The 19,931-nt window shown below is 41.9% G+C and overlaps 1 protein-coding gene across 1 annotated transcript; it reads left to right on the top strand.

The window, feature by feature from the left end:
* The first annotated feature begins 922 nt into the window (after nucleotides 1-922).
* On the top strand, nucleotides 923-11,116 carry ATP5F1A (ATP synthase F1 subunit alpha). The gene is made up of 12 exons (XM_059409584.1): nucleotides 923-1,057; nucleotides 2,946-3,024; nucleotides 5,178-5,347; nucleotides 7,041-7,214; nucleotides 7,302-7,468; nucleotides 7,654-7,802; nucleotides 8,228-8,379; nucleotides 8,490-8,714; nucleotides 9,422-9,529; nucleotides 9,659-9,803; nucleotides 10,595-10,745; nucleotides 10,882-11,116. The coding sequence occupies exons 1-12, from the start codon at nucleotides 998-1,000 to the stop codon at nucleotides 10,961-10,963; spliced, it is 1,662 nt and encodes a 553-aa protein (XP_059265567.1). The 5' UTR covers nucleotides 923-997; the 3' UTR covers nucleotides 10,964-11,116.
* The last annotated feature ends 8,815 nt before the right edge of the window (nucleotides 11,117-19,931 follow it).

Genomic DNA, 19,931 nt, shown 5'->3' with positions numbered 1-19,931 from the left:
AATCAAGAGCAGGCCGGCAGGGGCATAGGGTAGAGGGAGAAGCAGACTCCCCACTGATCAGGGAGCCCGATCGGGGACTCTATCCCAGGACCCTCCCCCCCCCAACCATGACCTGAGCCCAAGGCGGAGGCTCAACTGAGACACTCAGACGCCTTAATTTTATTCCAAATGTAAAAGCATAGTCCCTGTTGTCCTGAAACTAGTTGTTGGTAGAGGAAATCCTGAATCCTAGTCCAGTCTGGGATGAGACTTCTGATTCTGCACCATCCTCAGTAAATTGGCAACCACTCGTTTTGAAATTGTGCTTGTTACCATTTTTTAAACAATTTGTTCTAATATACAGATTTCATTTAGATAGAATAAAAGAGAACTGCGATTTTCGAACTTGAGTGCGTAACGGATCACCTAGAATGGTGTGGGCGCCTCTCAAAAATTCAGATTACTCCAAATTTTCAACGTTAAGAAGGTCTGGGGGGTGGGGCCAGCGATCTACAGTTTAACCAGCTCCGCACGCCCCTGGTGATAACTGTTTGCTAGTACGCTTTAAAAGCTGTAGTCTCGGACCCCACAACATCAACCTCCCGTCACCTTCAAACCAGCTGCGTTCCAGCGCCGGGTGACGCCTACACGGTCCCCAGCCGGGACTGGGCCTGAAAGCCGCAACGTAAGGGGTTCCGCTACCCACATGGTCGCCAGGGGCAACCACAAGGTCAACTCAATAGGTCAAAACAAATGTGTGACGAAAGCCTGGGCCGAAGTTAACAAAGATCTAATCGCTAATTTTTATGCTTAACTCTAAAAACAATACTTTAAAAAAGTAACTCCACCCCCAACCCTCGCGCAAAACGCCGATTCGCGTCCGGGGGTGAGCGCAAGGGGCGGTACTTCCGGGTCAGGTGGGCCGGCTGCCTTGACCTTCCTCGTCGCTCAGCCATTTTGTCTCAGTCAGTCCGGAGGCTGCGGCTGCGGAGGAACCACCCGAGGAGAACCTGCAAAGATGCTGTCCGTGCGCGTCGCCGCGGCCGTGGCCCGCGCCCTTCCTCGACGGGCCGGGCTGGTGAGTGCGGGGTACCGGCGGGAGGGAGGTGGGCCAGCGGGTCGCTGGTGCTGTGCTGATTCGCGAGCCCTTGCTGCATGGAGGGTGAGGGGCTGGCGGGCGCCGCCATCTTGCACCGCTGGCTGCGCGGCCTTGGGCTGGGCGGCGGCGTAAGGGCCCAGATGCTCGCCATCCGTGCGGGACCGTGTTAAGCGTTGCAGGGGAGGTGGCGACTTCGATGTTGTCTAGAGAGGGACCTCAGGGGGTGTCCAGGACTTCAGTTGAGAGCTGTCCGAGAGGGGGCTTTGGGTGAAGGTCAGGGCTGGGTCGCTAGCTCTCCTACACCTGCTCTGAAACGGCGAGGCTTGTCGCCCGCGGGTTCTCCGGGATTGCCCCACTGAAGGTCAGAGGACTATTGGTAGCTCTAGTTGAAGCGACCTAGGAAAGCCTGACATTGTATGAAGGTCAGTACGCCCCGGCCTTTTCACCTCTGCTCGGAGGTCGGTTCGGGGGAAAGCAATAAATGAAGGTGCTTTTCTGAATACTTAAGTAGACGATCTCAGTGCTGAATACAGAGGTGACTGGGAAACGCTGTACAGTGTAAATGTGCATTTCCTGCGGCCGATACCGTGACAGCAGTGAAACCTAAGTTGTCTCAGGCAGAAAGAAGGCTTTGCTTTGTGTCGTGGTACTTTGACGTGATTTAAGATTTCGTCCTTGAGGAATTGTTAGACAGTGATTGAGAGCTCAAGATAAAGCGTAGGTTGGAAAATGCTTATAAAGGTCAATGCCCTTCGTTACTTATCGCCCTTGAAGGCTTACATTTACTTAACTCTTGTTAAACGTAGTATCAGTTTCAGAGGTAAAATAGACACTGGCTATTTTACTGTTCTAATACAACTGAGTTGCAAGAAAAACATTTTTAATGGTTTTCATCCGGTTCTGTAGAAGATAGTAGGTTCAGAATTGACAGTGACCAATAGCATCGTTAGAACTTGAAAGAGGCGGTCCAGATTGTTGTAGGCTTTGTCTGTGGCAAGGGAAAAAAAAGAATCCACAGCCATTCTTAATTTCTAATCAAAATCTTTTAACATTTAGGAATTTAATTTTTTTAAAAAGATTTTATTTATTTATTTGACAGATCACTAGTAGGCAGAGAAAAGGGAGAGGGGGAAGCAGGCTCCTGGCTGAGCAGAGACTCCCAGGACTCTGAGACCATGACCTGAGCCCCCAACCCATTGTAATTTTTTATTTTTATTTTTATTTCTTTTTTAAGTAAAGTAGGATATATATGGATATTTCTCCTTAGGAAGTTTATCTTACTGAGAATTTCCGCAGTTCAACTCAAATGTATCTAAAGATGAAATAATAGTACCTGGTTCTCTTAAAGGAAAGGATAATTTGGTAACTCTGAGTTTTCAAAAAAACACTTTAAAATTATTTATTTATTTTTTAAAGATTTTATTTATTTATTTGACAGGTCACAAGTAAGCAGAGCAGCAGACAGAGAGAGAAAGGGGGAAGCGCGCTCCCTGCTGAGGGGACAGTTCAATGTGGGGCTTGATCCCAGGACCCTGAGATCATGACCCGAGCTGAAGGCAGAGGCCTAACCCACTGAGCCACCCAGGCACCCCTAAAATAACTTTTTATAAAATACTTAACCATATTCCCAGGAGCTGTTTAATACATTTTTGCATATATCAAAATCTGCTTTGTTGTGTGATTAATAGCCTTCCAGTTTTAAGCAGAATATTTTGAATATAATTAATATTTTCACTGATAACTTGGTCAAACTGATCAAACTAATTTGATCAAACTAAGCCTGCATTTGTTCAAGCTTGCCAGTTTATAAGGTCTTTTTTTTTTTTTTTTTTTAAAAACAAAATTTTTAAAAATGTTTATGCACTAGGTCTCCAAAAATGCTTTGGGATCCTCCTTCATTGCTGCAAGGAACCTCCATGCCTCTAACACTTGTCTTCAGAAGACTGGTAAGTCATTATTTCTAAGTCTGTATACACCACACTTACTGCCTTGTCAGTAGGGGAAAAAATAAGTTATATAGGTTGCATAACTTTTTAATTTTCATTTATTAATTGTTTTTCCCTCTTAATTTTAGTTACTTACAAATCTCAGATTCTTTGCCTATAATGTGCCATTTAGCCCTGTCTTGGTAGGTTCTCTTGTTCTAGTGAAATGTATATTTTTTCATGATACTGCAGCTTTTTTTTTCTGATACAGTATCTTTGGGTGGAAACAAAGTACGCATATCAGATGGTGGGTATCCTTTCTGAACTGTAAAAGATTTCATTTCATTAGAGGGGCGCCTGGGTGGCTCAGTTAAGTGTCTACCTTGTGGTCTGGTCATGATCCCAGGGTCCTGGGACCGATCCCAATCCCTGCGTTGGGCTCCCTGTCCCACCGGAAGCCTGTTCTCCATCTCCCATTCCTTTTGCTTGTGTTCCTTCTCTAGCTGTGTGTCTCTGTCAAAATAAGTAAAAAATCTTAAAAAAAAAAAATAGAAAAAAAAAAACAACTTTTACCTTTATGATTTTAGATGGTAATAGCTGCTTATCTGTACTTGGCAACATACAGATTTGCACATTGCAAATAGATAATGGTGGAGGTGAGCATGGAAGATGCATAGGTTAGGGAATTCTTTTGGGGATATGTGAGTAGGGCTTTTGAACTAAAGATTAAACAAGTGAATACAGAAGTCTCCTACATGCTAAGATGAAGAATATTAAGTATTTGCATGTGTTTAAGGGGAAAGATATTTATACTTTGTTAACAGTTGCTTTTAAAAATGGATTGCTTTTTTGGGGTGCCTGGATGGCTAAGTTGGTTAAGTGTCCCACACTTTTTTTTTTTTTTTTTTTAAATACTGGATTTATTTCTTTGAGAGAGAGAGGGAACACAAGCAGAGGGAGAAGCAAGCTTTCCACCAAGCAGGGAGTCTGATGTTGTGCTCCATCAAAGGACCCTGAGATCATGACCTGAACTGAAGGCAGACACTTAACGACTGAGCCACCCAGACACCCAGGTGTCCCACTCTTGATTTCAGCTCAGTCTCCATGTCAGAGTCATGAGTTTAAGCCCTGCATTGGGCTCCATGCCGGGCATAAAGCCTACTTTAAAAAAAGAAAAAGAAAAAAGATTGCATTTTTAAGCTTCCTGCAGAGTTTAGCAAAAAAGTCAGGTTTCAACATAGATAGAAATTCCTGAGAAATTAAATAAAAGGAGTAAAAGATGAAATTATAATGATGTTGCTTAATTTTATTAGCTGATTATCTGGTTTACATTTGTCTTGTGAAATTTTCTCTCCATCACTTGGATTTGTGTGTTTTTATTTATTTATTTATTAAAGATTTTATTTTATTGACAGAGAGAGACACAGCTAGATAGGGAACACAAACGGGGAGTAGGGGATGGAGAAGCAGGCTACCCACTGAGGAGGGAGCCCAGTGTAGGGCTCAATCCAAGGACCCTGGGAGCATGACAGCCGAAGGCAGATGCCTAACAACTGAGCCACCCAGGTGCCCCTTGGATTTGTTTTTTTATAGCAGTGGTGGATATCAAGCTTTTTTGAGTAGAACCATGCATATTACATTTCAGAATGATTTGGTTAGGGGCGCCTGGGTGGCTCAGTGGGTTAAAGGCTCTGCCTTTGGCTTAGGTCATGATCCCAGGGTCCTGGGATCGAGCCCCACATTGGGCTCTGCTCAGCAGGGAGCCTGCTTCCTCCTCTGTTTTTGCTCTGCCTGCCTCTCTGCCTACTTGTGATCTCTGTTAAGCAAATAAATAAAATGTTAAAAAAATAATTTGGTTATTGTGATTACAAAATTACAGTTTTTATGTTGTTAGGGAAGTGGTTTTTTTTTTTTTTTTTAAGATTTTATTTGTTTATTTAACAAAGAGAGATCACAAGTAGATGGAGAGGCAGGCAGAGAGAGAGAGAGAGAGGGAAGCAGGCTCCCTGCCGACCAGAGAACCCCATTTGGGATTTGATCCCAGGACCCTGAGATCATGACCTGAGCTGAAGGCAGCAGCCTAACCCACTGAGCCACCCATGCGCCCGGGAAGTGGGTTTTAAAAAGATCTTGAGACTAGGCTGTTTTTGCAATGGATTTTTTTCTCTCAATAGGCACTGCCGAAGTGTCCTCTATCCTTGAAGAACGTATTCTTGGAGCCGACACCTCTGTTGACCTTGAAGAGACTGGACGGGTCCTGAGCATTGGTGATGGTATTGCCCGTGTACATGGGCTAAGAAATGTTCAGGCAGAAGAAATGGTAGAGTTTTCTTCAGGTTTAAAGGTAAATTACAAAAAATGAGATTTTGGTGTTTTAGGATTGGTCTCTGAATTACTCAATAATTCAGAGATTTTGCTAGTGTGTTTTTTTAACTTTCACTCTCAACTTCTTCAGTATTTAATCATTTTCATTGATTGTGAAAAAAAATAAACTTAAGGGTTTTGGTTACCAAAGTTTTTATTCTAGGGACTGATAATATATAAATTGTAGGCACTAGTGCTGAAATAAAAAATTGACTAAACCTTCAGCCAAATTCTAAGAAGTCTGCTTTATACCTATTAAGATTGTCTTATAAGAGCCTTGGATAACTTCCAACTAAATTCATTTCTGGTGGAAAGTTGGAAGTCCTTGACTTTGTATATCTTCTAGGAGTAGACCTATTATTAAGCTAGTGGTATAGTTATCAGAAGCTCTCTGATGATAGAAGTCTACTTCTTTCTGTTAGGTTGAGTCTCGTTGGCCAGTGGGATGAAAACAAGTGGTAGCAGTCATGGGTTTTTTAAGGAAAGCAGAGTATAATATCTGGGTAGACCAGGGGGAGTAGGATAACCCACTCAGCGTGGGTAAAGACAGACTTGGTCCTCTGACTACTGACCAGTATGGTAAAAAAAAACCTTGATATGGAAGAATAATTACACAGCCAAAAGTTTTCTCCCTAGCTGTTAGACCTTGGCCAAAAATTTAGCCTCTCATATCTTCAGCGTATACATTGCATAACTTTGAAAGGTGAGGCTGATGTAAATAACCTCTTGAGTTTCTTTTTTAGCTTTTAAGATGTAAAAGTCTAGTATAGTCTAATAGAATTTTCTGCAATGATGGAAATACTTTACGTCTGCGCTATTTAAGTATAGTAACTATTTTACATGTGAGGCTATTGAGGATGTACAGTGTGGAGTGTCTCACAGAGATAGTGGGTGATGTGTAGAGATTTGTTAATTGGGGAGAAAATTGAGTTTCTCTGACTTCGGTAAGATGGTGTTAATTCAAATTTTAAATAGCCACATGTGGTTAGTGACAACTGTATTGAACATTAATTGCAGTGATACTCTCTGTTTGTTCTGAGTATTTCTGCAGAGCTTCAGTAACTGACCAGACTCAGTTCATAAATAGTCTTTATCCTTAGTAATGAATAGGGACCTAAAAATCTTATATTTTGAATTAAAGTTATAATGATGAGAGACGAGCCAGCACTGTTACATTATAGCATTTTATCCTCGTTTGGGTAGATTTTAATTTCCTTTTCTACTAACCTGATGAATTCTCACTGTAATTTTTTTAGATGTTTATGACACTACTCACAGATAAAAAGATGTAAATCAACTGTGTCTTGAAATTTCCAGTTGATCACTTTATTTGGTACTGATCACCTGGTTCAAAATCCATAGACAAAAGAAGTACAGTAAAAAAAGCTTGACCTAGTTTCTTTGTTTCTTCTAGTTCTTTGATGATGTAGTAAATAAATGAGCATGTTAGGCTTAATAATGCTATCCTAAGAGGATTTAAGGGAATGTGTTGCTGTTTTAAGTCTTGATAAAAGAAGGTTTTTTGTCATAAAAATACTTGAGTAAATCAATCAGATCAAAAGTCCAGTACCCTCTCTTTTTTTTTAAACTAGCTATTTTCATTTCATATTGTGTTGGCATTTGGGAAGAAGTACTACTCAGGCTTCATGGGGGTTCAATTGTGTGTTTTGTAGGGTATGTCTCTGAACTTGGAACCCGACAATGTTGGTGTTGTCGTGTTTGGAAATGATAAACTAATTAAGGAAGGAGATATTGTGAAGAGAACAGGAGCCATCGTGGACGTTCCAGTTGGTGAAGAGCTATTGGGCCGTGTTGTGGATGCCCTTGGTAATGCCATTGATGGAAAGGTACGTTTAATGGTTATTAGATGTGTTTGTAGCTTCTAATCGACATCAAAACTCATTGTTGTGGGGCTCCTTTTTATTGTTTAACAGGGTCCAGTTGGTTCCAAGACCCGTAGGCGAGTTGGCCTAAAAGCCCCCGGGATCATTCCTCGAATCTCTGTGCGCGAACCCATGCAGACTGGCATTAAGGCTGTGGATAGCTTGGTGCCAATTGGTCGTGGTCAGCGTGAGCTGATTATTGGTGACCGACAGACTGGGTAAAGCTTGTTAAACATTTTAACTAAAATTTAATTGTGGAAAGATTACTTATTAGGGTTGGAATGGTAAATGTTTTGGATATAATGGGGTGAGTAGAATCTGATGAGGATTAGAAGTAGGACTGAAATTTGAGAAATCCTTTGAAGTATTTACTAAAATTTAAGTTTACATTCTCTTTTTAAAGTAAAACATCAATTGCTATTGACACCATCATTAACCAGAAACGTTTCAATGATGGAACTGATGAAAAGAAGAAGCTATACTGTATCTACGTTGCTATTGGTCAGAAGAGATCCACTGTTGCCCAGTTGGTGAAGAGACTCACAGATGCAGGTATTAAAGAACTTCAGTCCAGGAATGTCTGGCTGGCTCAGTCGATAGAGCATGTGGCTCTTGGTGTTGGGAGTCATGAGTTCAAGCCCCGCCTTGAGGGTAGGGTTTACTTGAAGGGAAAGAACTTTAGTATCATTGTTCTCTGGGAGTCCTAATAACTGCTAATCTTAGGATAGCTTCTACTTCTTGTAGGCTGGTTTTAATTATTTCCTAATGAACTGAAATTTCTTCTGATATAATTGAATAAGTAAAAGTAGTATAAACATTAAGGTTTTTGTCAGTTCCTTTAAAATCTGTGTTGTTTGACTCTGGTTAATCTGACTTTGGTAAATTATGTAGTAAAGCACTTAGTTTTTATCACAGTAGTCTTTAAAACCAAAATGTTGATAACCTTGTGGAACTTAAAAAACTTATTTTCTTCCCAGATGCCATGAAGTATACCATTGTGGTTTCGGCTACTGCTTCTGATGCTGCTCCACTTCAGTACCTGGCTCCTTATTCTGGCTGTTCTATGGGAGAATATTTTAGAGATAATGGCAAACATGCTTTGATCATCTATGATGACTTATCCAAACAGGTCAAAGGACAATATATTTTTAGAATCTGTTTCTACGTTTGCACCACAATTGAAGGTGACAAATTTAGCTTCTAGTAACTGAACTTTATAATCCTCTCTCTGTACCGTAGGCTGTTGCCTATCGTCAGATGTCTCTGCTGCTCCGCCGGCCTCCTGGTCGTGAGGCCTATCCTGGTGATGTGTTCTACCTACACTCCCGTCTCCTAGAAAGAGCAGCCAAAATGAACGATTCTTTTGGTGGTGGCTCCTTGACTGCTTTACCAGTCATAGAAACGCAAGCTGGTGATGTGTCTGCTTACATTCCAACAAATGTCATTTCTATCACTGACGGACAGGTATTATTTTATAATTAAAGTAAATATAAAAGCTTTGGATGATTCCAAGGCGTTGGTTTAAACTAGTGTTGATGAACTGATTTATTAAATGCTTTTCACTCTTTATTGCGGTGAATTTAAAATGTATAGAAAAGGAGAACAATGTAATGAACCCCACATGTCTCTCACCCATTTCAATTTGTGGTATAGTGAACTTCATTTTTGTTTCATTTATAGCCACTGCTGTTCTCTACCCCTGATAATTTTGAAGCAAATCTCAGAGGTCAGATCACTTCCTCTGCATTTTTTTAAAGATTTATTTATTTATTTATCTATTTTGACAGAGATCTCAAATAGGCAGAGGCAGGCAGAGAAAGAGGAGGAAGCAGGCTCCCTGCTGAGCAGAGAGCTCGATTCGGGGTTTGAGACCATGACCTGAGCCGAAGGCAGAGAGAGGCATAACCCTCTGAGCCACCCAGACACCCCTTCTGCATATGTTTTAATAGGAATTCATCACCTGTTTTTTCTCTTCTCCTCTCTTAATCTTAGCAATAGAATATGTAAGTTGATAGGTACTGGGGAAGATTGGAGGGGCACTTTATGATGAGAAGACACTTAACATTTTTCCTTGGAGATGTTGGGCTTCAGTTTTTTTTGCTTAATTTTGAAAATAGTTTTTTTTTTTTTTTTTTTAAAGCTTGTTAACATGTGTTCTCTGTATGTTGTAGATCTTCTTGGAAACAGAATTGTTCTACAAAGGTATCCGCCCTGCCATTAACGTTGGTTTGTCTGTGTCCCGTGTTGGATCTGCTGCCCAAACCAGGGCCATGAAGCAGGTAATTTGCATCACTTTGTCAAGGAGAAGGGATATCATTAGGTTCAAATCATAGTGTACTTGTATAGTGCTCTTTGTCAGTGGGTTAAGTATTTTTGTGTTGCATGAGCTAACCATTTCTGTATTTCAGGTGGCAGGTACCATGAAGCTGGAATTGGCTCAGTATCGTGAGGTTGCTGCTTTTGCCCAGTTCGGTTCTGACCTTGATGCTGCCACTCAACAGCTCTTGAGTCGTGGTGTGCGATTGACTGAGTTGCTGAAGCAAGGACAGTATTGTGAGTTCTTTCATTTCATCAGTGTGTGTACTGTGTGTAAGGGCCTGGGAATCCCATAGCTCCTTACAAGCTATAATACCTGGTGTTCTTTCATTAAAGATAGTGTTTTGAATGTGATTAATGCCTGTTGTACTTCCAGCGCAGTCTGTCATTTGAATAACCAGGAAAACTTACTATATACTTTACTTTTGAGATTTAAAACCTATTAGATCTCTTCCTCCTACCCTTTCCACCTTGGCCTTGAGAGAATGGCATTGGGCAGATTTAAAAGTATGTTAGTATACATTTATTCTTGCTGTAGTTTAAGCAATTTATTTATTTATTTATTTATTTTAAAGATTTAGTTGACAGAGCAAGAGAGGGAACACAAGCAGGGGGAGTGGGAGTAGGAGAGGGAGAAGCAGGCTTCCCGCTGAGCAGGGAGACAGATGCAGGGCTTGATCCCAGGACCCTGGGATCGTGATCTGAGCTGAAGGTAGGTGCTTAATGACTGAGCCACCCAGGTGCCCCTCAGCAAATTATTTATATGTTAAACAGTTGAAATGCTGCCAGATGATAAATAGTGGTTATGGAATATCCCTGAAGATGATTACACTTTTAGGCTTGCAATTAACAAGGAAAACACTTTCCTGGAGAGAGAAGTAGGAAAGATACTAATGTGGAGTTTGTCACAGAGAAAGTGGGAGTAGGTAATATGTAGAAACATGATAATAATTAGAAGAAGAGGTAAGTTTTTCTGACATTGTTAATGTGGTGTTTATTTGAGCAACTTGGCGTTCTTTTGTTTTCAGCTCCCATGGCAATTGAAGAACAAGTGGCTGTTATTTATGCTGGTGTAAGAGGGTATCTTGATAAATTGGAGCCCAGCAAGATCACAAAGTTTGAGCACGCTTTCCTGGCTCATGTTATCAGCCAGCACCAGGCCCTGTTGGGCAATATTAGGTATGAACACAATTGAAGGCCTCTATCCTATAAATTTTAAGATACAAAGTCTTGTTGAAGTTTTTTTGAATTCTGTAGGTAGTCATTGAGTTTTTGATTAGGTCAGTACTGATGAACTGCTTTTTATTTCAAATAGGACTGATGGAAAGATCTCAGAACAGTCAGATGCTAAGCTGAAAGAAATTGTAACAAACTTCTTGGCTGGATTTGAAGCTTAAACTGCCGTGGATTCACATGAAATACCAGTTCGGTTTTGTTGTCGTTTATTCTGGTAATCAGTTCCATTTGTAAAAGGATTACTCCCATATGTCAGTCAGATGTACAGAAATGACCTTAAAAAAAAAATAAAGGTTCCGTATCGGTTGGTGGTTTTCTGTAGTCTGAGTGATTCTTTTAAAAGAGGTAAAATTAATTTGAGGAATTAATAAGCATGCTTTTTAGATGATTCAAGGCTGAGCTCTTCATAAGATTCTAGAGTGCTTTGTGATTGACTAAGGAAGAATTCATGAACTAGGTAACTGGATAATGTGGCAGAGTTTATACTTGGTAATGTTGAAGAGACCCACTGGCTTCTCTGCCAAGAAGGCTGATCTATATAAAGTAATGTAGGCAAGAAAAGTATAAGACAACTAAAATTATCAAGGAAATGAAAAAAAATGCTAAGTGAAGTCTGAAAGGTACAGACTGAGAAAGGACATAGTAGAAATATGAACATTTATCAGTATTTTCTCTTGTTTAGTATTCTTTAACATATCTTTTGTAAGCAGCAGTTTATTATCAAACTGGTCAGTTTTTTTTTTTTTAAAGATTTTATTTATTTATTTGTCAAAGAGAGCGAGAGAGAGCGAGTACAGGCAGACAGAGTGGAAGGCAGAGTCAGAGGGAGAAGCAGGCCCCTTGCGGAGCAAGGAGCCCGATGCGGGACTCGATCCCAGGACGCTGGGATCATGACCCGAGCCGAAGGCAGCTGCTTAACCAACTGAGCCACCCAGGCGTCCCAAACTGGTCAGTTTTTATGATTAGTACTTTTGGTCTTATTTGGGAAACCTTCACCTTACAATATACAAAGATAACTATATTTTCTACTAAGAGTTTTAAAGGTTTGCTCTTGTTACCTAAGAGCTTAATCCAGGTATTAACAGTTTTTGAGAGAAAAAAACCAAATAGGATGTGTACAGAGAGATGGTAGTAGGGGCTGGCAAGTTTCAAAAGGCAGGTGGACAGGCTGGAGACCCAGGGTGAAGAGTTGTGTCTGGAGGCAGAATTCCTTCCTTGGTGGACCTCGGGTTCTCTAAAGGCCTACAACTGGATGAGACCCCCCCACAAATGTTATGGAAAGTAATAGTTTATGCACAGTATTTTAAGTGTTAGTCATGTCTAAACATACTTTCACAGCAATTAGACTGGTGATTGACCAAAAACTGGATACCATAGTTTAGAAGATTGACTGTCACTGGGGCCCCTGACTGGCTCAGTCTGTAGAGATTTAATCTTGGGTTGGGAGTTTGAGCCCCACACTGGGTGTAGAGCTTGCTTAAAACAACAAAAGATTGTCCCAATCCATCTGGAGTTAACGTTTTTTGTGTAGAGGTTAGGAATCTTTTAGGTATTCATATCCGGTTTTTTAAGTCCATTTATCAAACTCCTCCATATAACCCACCATGACACCTGTGTGGTATTTTTTTTTTTTTTTTATTTTAAAGATTTTATTTATTTGACAGATCATAGGTAGGCAGAGAGAGAGGAGGAAGCAGGCTCCCTGCTGAGCAGAGAACCCGATGCAGGACTCGATCCCAGGACCCTGGGATGACCAGAGCCCAAGGCAGAGGCTTTAACCCATTGAGCCATCCAGGCGCCCCACCTGTGTGATAAGTTTCACGTGCCTGGGTCTTTCTGGGCTCTTCCTTTTTAAATTGTTAAGTAGGCATATAATGTAAAGAAAGAGGGTGCCTGGGTGGCTCAGTGGGTTAAGCCACTGCCTTCGGCTCAGGTCATGATCTCAGGGTCCTGGGATCCAGCCCTGCATCAGGCGCTCTGCTCAGCAGGGAGCCTGCTTCCTCCTCTCTCTCTCTGCCTGCCTCTCTGCCTACTTGTGTCAAATAAATAAATAAAATCTTTAAAAAAAAAAAAAAGAAAGAAAAAGTCAAGACAGGACTGTATGAAAAATGGAAATCCCTTTTGCTTGCCTACCCCCACCCTCTTCCTACTTCCGAAAAGCAGCTCATTTCTATTCAGTTATTTTATCAGCTCCATATTGCAGTTACCCCACTTCCTTTTATGTTATATGTGTAGTTTGTTGATTTCACCCAACTGGTAAGAACTTTGCATTTGCGCACCTATACTACACATTCCACAATTCTCCTATCATCACAGTATGAGAAGATGATGATTTGGGATAAATTCTGCTCATATGACTTCTTTATGATCTGATGACGCTGAAATGTTCTTTTCACCTGTCTGAGCCTTGGTAGAGTCTGTATCGAATATTTTAAAGTAGGTCTGGTTTAATTGGTCTAATAAAAGCAGGACAAACAATGTCTAAGAGCAAATACACTCTAGGAGAAGAATTTTTGCGAATGGTCCTCTGGATTTTAGTTTCTGCTGTCTACTAGCTGAAGTAATTCGTTAAGTCCTTTAAGTCATTCATCAAGATTAAGAATTTAGAAGAGGCGCCTGGCTGTGTGAGTCAGTGGAACATGCAACTTGATATTTGGGTCTCGAGTCTGAGGCACATGTTAGGTTTAGAGATTAAAAATTAAGAGGAAACCAGGCCCAAGCTTTCAAGAATCCCCCCTCCCCGCCCGCCCCAGTGGCGTCAAGCAGGATGCACTTAATTCCGCAATGAATTGTGACTATATGTGATGTGTCTACCAGGGAAGCTCATTGGAAACTTAGTACCCAAGGTCACTGGGGTTGGTCACGTAGGCATGCTCTGCCTAAACATAGCCAAATGCCAGACTCCCAGAAGGAAACAGGTGTTCAGCATAAAACACACTATACAAATAGTTTAGGCATAGTGAGCCACTCTGAACCTTTAGGGACAGCTTTTTTTTTTTTTAAAGATTTTATTTATTCATGAGAGACAGAGAGAGAGGCAGAAGCAGAGGGAGAAGCTGGCTCCCTGCAGAGCAGGGAGCCCGATGTGGGACTTGATCCCAGGACCCTGAGATCATGACCTGAGCCGAAGGCAGATGCTTAACGGAGTCACCCAGGTGTCCCTGGGAACAGTTTTATATCAGTGTTGGGAACTGTTTACCAGGAAGGTTCCCGAACACCAGCCACAGGCTAACTTTGCAAGCAGACTTCTCAGGACAGCAGTTCCCGGCCTGCTGTGTTAGTTCTGTATGGATATGGCTCTGAGGCAGAGGAAGACCAAACTGCAGTACCCATCTCAGTCATGTTCTCCAGGAGCCCCAATCTTAGCTGGCAAATCCTATTAGCTGTGGAGGTCGATCATTTTTTCTTTTTTTTTTCATTTAAATTTAAATTAAACTTATTTATTTTATTTAAATTCAGTTAGCCAACATATAGCACATCATTAGTTTTTGATGTAGTGGTCAATGTTTCATCAGTTGCGTGTAACACCCAGTGCTCATCCCATCACGTGCCCTCCTTCATGCCCATCCCCCAGCTACCCATCCCCCCAGCCACCTCCCGCTCCAGCAACCCTTGGTTTGTTTCCCCGGACTCAAGAGTCTCTCATGGTTTGTCTTCCTCTCTGATTTCTTGCCAGTCGGTTTTCCCTTCCTTCCCCCATGATTCTCTGCACTATTCCTTATATTCTACATATGAGTGGCTATGATAATTGTCTTTCTCTGATTGACTTATTTCACTTAGCATAATACCCCACAGAGGTCTGTTTTAGAACGCTGGCATCCTCAAGTTTCTATATGAACCTGTTGATTTGGCCAAAGGTACCGACAGACCTGGTACGACTCTGACCAGTAAACTGAAGCTGACATACCTCCCTGGGCTGAGTCAGTATCATGCCAGGGCATCCATACTGTGTATCTGACTTAACCAGTGAACCAACACTGATGCACTATGGACTTCGGTCCTTATTTTATTGAGATTTCTTTGGTTTTGATTTTACTTTCTATCTCCTTTACCCCATTGGATTTCCCTAACTTTTACCTATTGTCCTCCCCCTGCCTTAGATCTCATCCAGGATACCACATTATTCATCATGTCTCCTTAGGCTCCTCTGGGCTCTGACAGTTTTTTAGACTTTCTTGGTTTGTGGTGACTGCGAGAGTTCTAAGAGGTATTAATTAGGTATTTTATAAAATGTCTTCCCAGTTTAAGTTTGGTATTTTCTTCATGCTTAGGCTGAGGGTATGGGTTTTGGCTGGAAGACTACAGACAGAAAGCACCATTCTTGTCACATGACATCAAAGGTATGTACCACCAAGGTGAATTGTCATTGTTGTTGGGTTTTTTTCTTTCTCCTTTCCTTTGTGAATGATATTGCCTGATGTATGGTTTGTCAGCTTCTTCATGGTAAGTTTCCTCTCTCCCCGACCCCTTCCACACAGCATTCTTTGGAAGAGTCACTATTTCCAGTTTCCACTAAAGGGTGAGCAGTTATGCTCCATCCCTGTAAGGGAAGAACTGTCTACATAGATTATTTGGAATTCTTCTGCCCTATAGATCTGTATTTCTCCATTTATTTATGTATCCAAGTACCCAATTCTATCCATACGGGCTTGTGGTTAGTTGTTGCCTACTTTGGGTTATAATCTCATAATCCAGTATTTTTGTTGTTGATATCAGTTCCAGCTTTAGCCATTAGGAGGTTTCTTTCTCTAATTCTTTCCCTCCCTCCCTCGCCTCTTCTTTCTTTCTTTCTTTCTATTTTATTTATTTGAGAGTGAGAGTGAGCTAGTAGTATAAGCGAGGGGTGGTAGGGAGCAGCAAAGGGAGAGGGAGAAGCAGGCTCTGTGCTGAGCAGGGAACCTGAGGTGGGGCTTGATCCCAGGGTCCCAGGATCATGACCTGAGCGGAAGGCGGCTGCTTAACCAACTAAGCCACCCAGGCGACCCCACTGGGAGGTTTCATCTGGCTCCTGTATTTCTTTGCTATGCCCCTAATTGTTTTGCGTGTGTGTCACTTTCTGACACTATAAGATGCTCTCAGCTTGTATTTCCTGCCCCAGCCCTAGAAACAGTCCTTTTCAATTAATTAATTTTTTTAAAAAAGATTTTATTTATTTATTTGTCAGAGAGAGTGAGCACAGGCAGACAGAGAGGCAGGCAGAGGCAGAGGGAGAAGCAGGCTCCCTGCTGAGCAAGGAGCCCAACATGGGACTCGATCCCAGGACGCTGGGATCATGACCTGAGCCAAAGGCAGCTGCTCAACCAACTGAGCCACCCAGGCGTCCCTAATTAATTTTTTTTATAGTGAGAGAGGGAAAGAGAGAATCTTAAGTAGGCTCCATGCCGAGTGTGGAGCTCGACATGGGGCTTCATCTCACAACGCCGAGATCATGACCTGAGCTGAAATGGAGAGTCAGACACTAAACCAACTGCACCACCAGGCTTCCCTCTAGAAACGATTCTTATGACTGTTCGGCTTTTTAAAATGAAGTTGTCTGGTTTTGTTTGTTTGTTTCTTTTGAATTTTACAAGTTCCTTATATAAATATTGGCTATGAATCCTTTCTGGAAAATATACTATAAATTTGTTTTGTTCTGTGGCTTGCCTTAATGGTGGCTTTTGACAGAAAAACAAGCCTGTGTGTAGTAAGTTACTCATTAACTAATGAAAATTCAAATCTTGATCATATCTACCCTTAGCCCTTGCTTCCATGCAGTCCAGAGCTCCTCACCCACCATGCAATGAGCCCCTGGGCCCTTCAGCCACCTCCTGGATGTTTGTCCCTTGTATTCCATTCCTGTCTGTCCTGAGCCTCTTATCCATTCCTCCATCTACTCAGCTTCCCACTTTACTGACAAAATCCAGCCTCTCATTTTGACATTGGCTTGACAGACCTACTGACACAGCTGACTCCTACTATGAGGACTGAAAGAAAAATTGGTAGAACTGTTGCTGATGAATTCCCCGGTGGTATCTATCATTGTCCAATCCATGAGACAACAGGAGAGAATGTCAGTCTCACTTTGGGTCCTTTGAAGTCTTCTTGGGGAGGTAAGAGATGAGAGCACATTAGGATATAAATAATACATTATTAAGGGCTAGTGTGTGTGATATGGATGACAAGTTCCAGAGATTTGAGAAGTGAGAAGACACGCAGGGCTGGAGAAGTTGAGGAAGTGGTGACGGGTGGAACTTGAGCAGGAGGAAGAGTGACCCAGGTAGCCCGCCAAGCGTGGGCAAAGATGGGGTGGCAGAACAGGGAACCTGACTGGCTCGGGTTGGGGGAGGGCAGGAGCCTGGGCAATGAGATCGGAAAGGTCAGGGGGGAGCCAAACCCAGGAAAGTCTTGAAAGTCAGGCAGAAATGTTTGGGACTTCACTCCAATGGACAACAGGGAAACTTGGTAGCTTTGTGAGAAGGGGAGACATGCGAAGAAAGCAGTTAAGTTTTAAGGAAGAATGACTAGAAAGGGTTGGTGGGAGAAAAAGGAGGAAGAGGGATGTAGACATCCGACTGCGTGAGAGTGTGAAGGAGAATTGGTGAGGACAGTGGCTATTTGTTGTCATCATCATTTAGCCCACCCATTTCCCTGGGGGAATCTTTCCACTGAAGCCTCTGGGGAAAACTTCCCCTTCCTCCACTGCTTAAAGTACAGACGATACAACTTTTCTGGAAAAGCATTTGGCACTATATTCCAAGAACCTTAAAAATGTTTATATTTTTTATATTTATCAGAGTAATGTTTCTGAATGCATTAGGGAAATGCTAAGGAAGTATTGGTATACCCACTCGATGGGAAATTTTGCAAAAGTTAGAAATAATATTGAAGAGGTTTTTTTTGTTTGTTTTGTTTTGTTACTTTGTTTTTTTAAATTTTGGGGCGCCTGGGTGGCTGGCTCAGTGGGTTAAAGCCTCTGCCTTCGGCTCAGGTCATGATCCCAGGGTCCTGGGATCGAGCCCTACATCGGGCTCTCTGCTCAGTAGGGAGCCTGCTTCCCTCTCTCTCTCTGCCTGCCTCTCTGCCTACTTGTGGTCTCCGTCAAATAAATAAATAAATAAACTTAAAAAAAAAATTGGGGGGGCATTTGTAATAAACTCACAAATTCAGAGGTCCAAAGGGCATGAAATGAAAAGTAGTTCTCCCCCGCTCCTATGTTTCCTCAGCCCGATCTCCTCCTTAGAGGGAACCATTTAAAAACGTGTGTGAGGGGTGCCTGGGTGGCTCAGTGGGTTAAGCCACTGCCTTCGGCTCAGGTCATGATCTCAGGATCCTGGGATCGAGTCCCACATCGGGCTCTCTGCTCAGCAGGGAGCCTGCTTCCTCCTCTCTCTCTCTCTGCCTGCCTCTCTGCCTACTTGTGATCTCTCTGTCAAATAAATAAATAAAATCTTTAAAACAAAACAAACAAACAAAAAAACGTGTGTGGGGCAGGTGTCTGGGTGGCTCAGCAGGTCATGATCTCCAGGTCCTGGAATCCAGCCCCACCTTGGGCTCCCAGCTCCTTCGGGAGTCTGCTTCTCCCTCTCCCTCTGTCTCTCTCCCTGCTTGTGCTCTCTCTCAAATGAATAAATAAAAAATCTTTAAAAAAAAAATGAGGGGCACCTGGGTGGCTCATGGTTTAAGCCTCTGCCTTTAGTGCAGGTCATGATCTCAGGGTCCTGGGACTGCACCCCAAATCGGGCTCTCTGCTCAGCAGGGAGCCTGCTTTCCCCAACCTGCCTGCCTCTCTGCCTACTTATGATCTCTGTCTGACAAATAAATAAATAAAATCTTTAAAAAAATTAAAATAAAATGTGTGTGTGTGTGCACACACGTGTGTGAATTTTTCTGACCTTACTCAAATGGCAGCTTGTTTTGCATCCTTTTTTTTTCCACTTAATATCTGGTGATTATCCAATATCAATACACAAAGAAATTCTTCATTTTTTTAAAAGATTTTATTTATTTGACAGATAACGAGTAAGCAGAGAGACAGGCAAAGAGAGAGGAGGAAGTAGGCTCCCTGCTAAGCAGAGAGCCCAGATGCAGGGCTGGATCCCAGGACCCTGGGACCAGGAGTGAGCCGAAGGCAGAGGCTTTAACTCACTGAGCCACCCAGGTGCCCACTTCTTCATTTTTTAATGCTTTACTATTATTTCATTATGAAGATATATCACAGTTTACTGAGCCGATTCTCCATTGATAGACATTTAGCTGTTTCATATCTTTTGCTGGAATAACCATGCTGCTATGAATAACTATACATACTTCACTTTGTCCATGTGAGAATATATTTGGAATTATGTCTTTGACATGGAATATTGGGTCAAAATATAAGCGCATTTTAAATTTTGGTGACATGACCAAATTTCTCTTCCTAGAGATTTTCAAGTTCTACATGCAAGAGTGTCCATTTAGCTGACACTGGGTGCTATCAAAGTTCTTGTTAGGAAAAGTGCATTTAATGACTTTAGAAGATAACTTATGAAATGTTAAGTTAAAAAAGCAAGTGGGTTAAGCCGCTGCCTTCGGCTCAGGTCATGATCTCAGGGTCCTGGGATCGAGGCCCGCATCGGGCTCTCTGCTCGGCAGGGAGCCTGCTTCCCTCTCTCTCTCTCTGCCTGCCTCTCCGTCTACTTGTGATCTCTCTCTGTCAAATAAATAAATAAAATCTTTAAAAAAAAAAAAAAGCAAGATTCAAAGTTTTATGTACAACAAATGTGTTTTATTGGAAGAGATTATGCCAAAATATTAACAGTGGTTATCTTAAAAGTATTGATCATTTAATGTCACTTCAAAATTGCTATAGCAAAATTGATATTGCTATTTAACTTTGTTAGTAAAATCTCTCCAATTGGTTGTAGACCCTTAGATATAGTACACATTTTATTTGTCTTTTTACTCACAACACCTTGCTCAGACGATGACTTTAATAAGGTTGAGGAATGAATGCATAGTATTTTCCGTCAGTGTGGACAAGCATTTGTAATTTTCAATTCTGCCACCAGGTGGTGGAAGAGAGTTAAAATTCAGGGATCTTTGGCCCCAGAGCTGTGAAAATCAAGCATTATAGGCATTGTGAACATTTGGAAGACTTCCAAATATGCATGT

Source organism: Mustela nigripes, chromosome 8 (assembly GCF_022355385.1).
Source record: "Mustela nigripes isolate SB6536 chromosome 8, MUSNIG.SB6536, whole genome shotgun sequence".
Taxonomy (NCBI): domain Eukaryota; kingdom Metazoa; phylum Chordata; class Mammalia; order Carnivora; family Mustelidae; genus Mustela; species Mustela nigripes.
Note: the sequence above shows the minus strand (reverse complement) of the source record. Positions and strands in the feature narration are given on the sequence as shown.

Bases quoted from the DNA above. Each gene is read 5' to 3' on its own strand.
- ATP5F1A (XM_059409584.1), top strand. From the start codon at position 998: ATGCTGTCCGTGCGCGTCGCCGCGGCCGTGGCCCGCGCCCTTCCTCGA. The intron at 7,803-8,227 runs GTATTAAAGAAC...TTTTCTTCCCAG, and splicing joins GAAGAGACTCACAGATGCAG to ATGCCATGAAGTATACCATT. The intron at 10,746-10,881 runs GTATGAACACAA...TATTTCAAATAG, and splicing joins GCCCTGTTGGGCAATATTAG to GACTGATGGAAAGATCTCAG.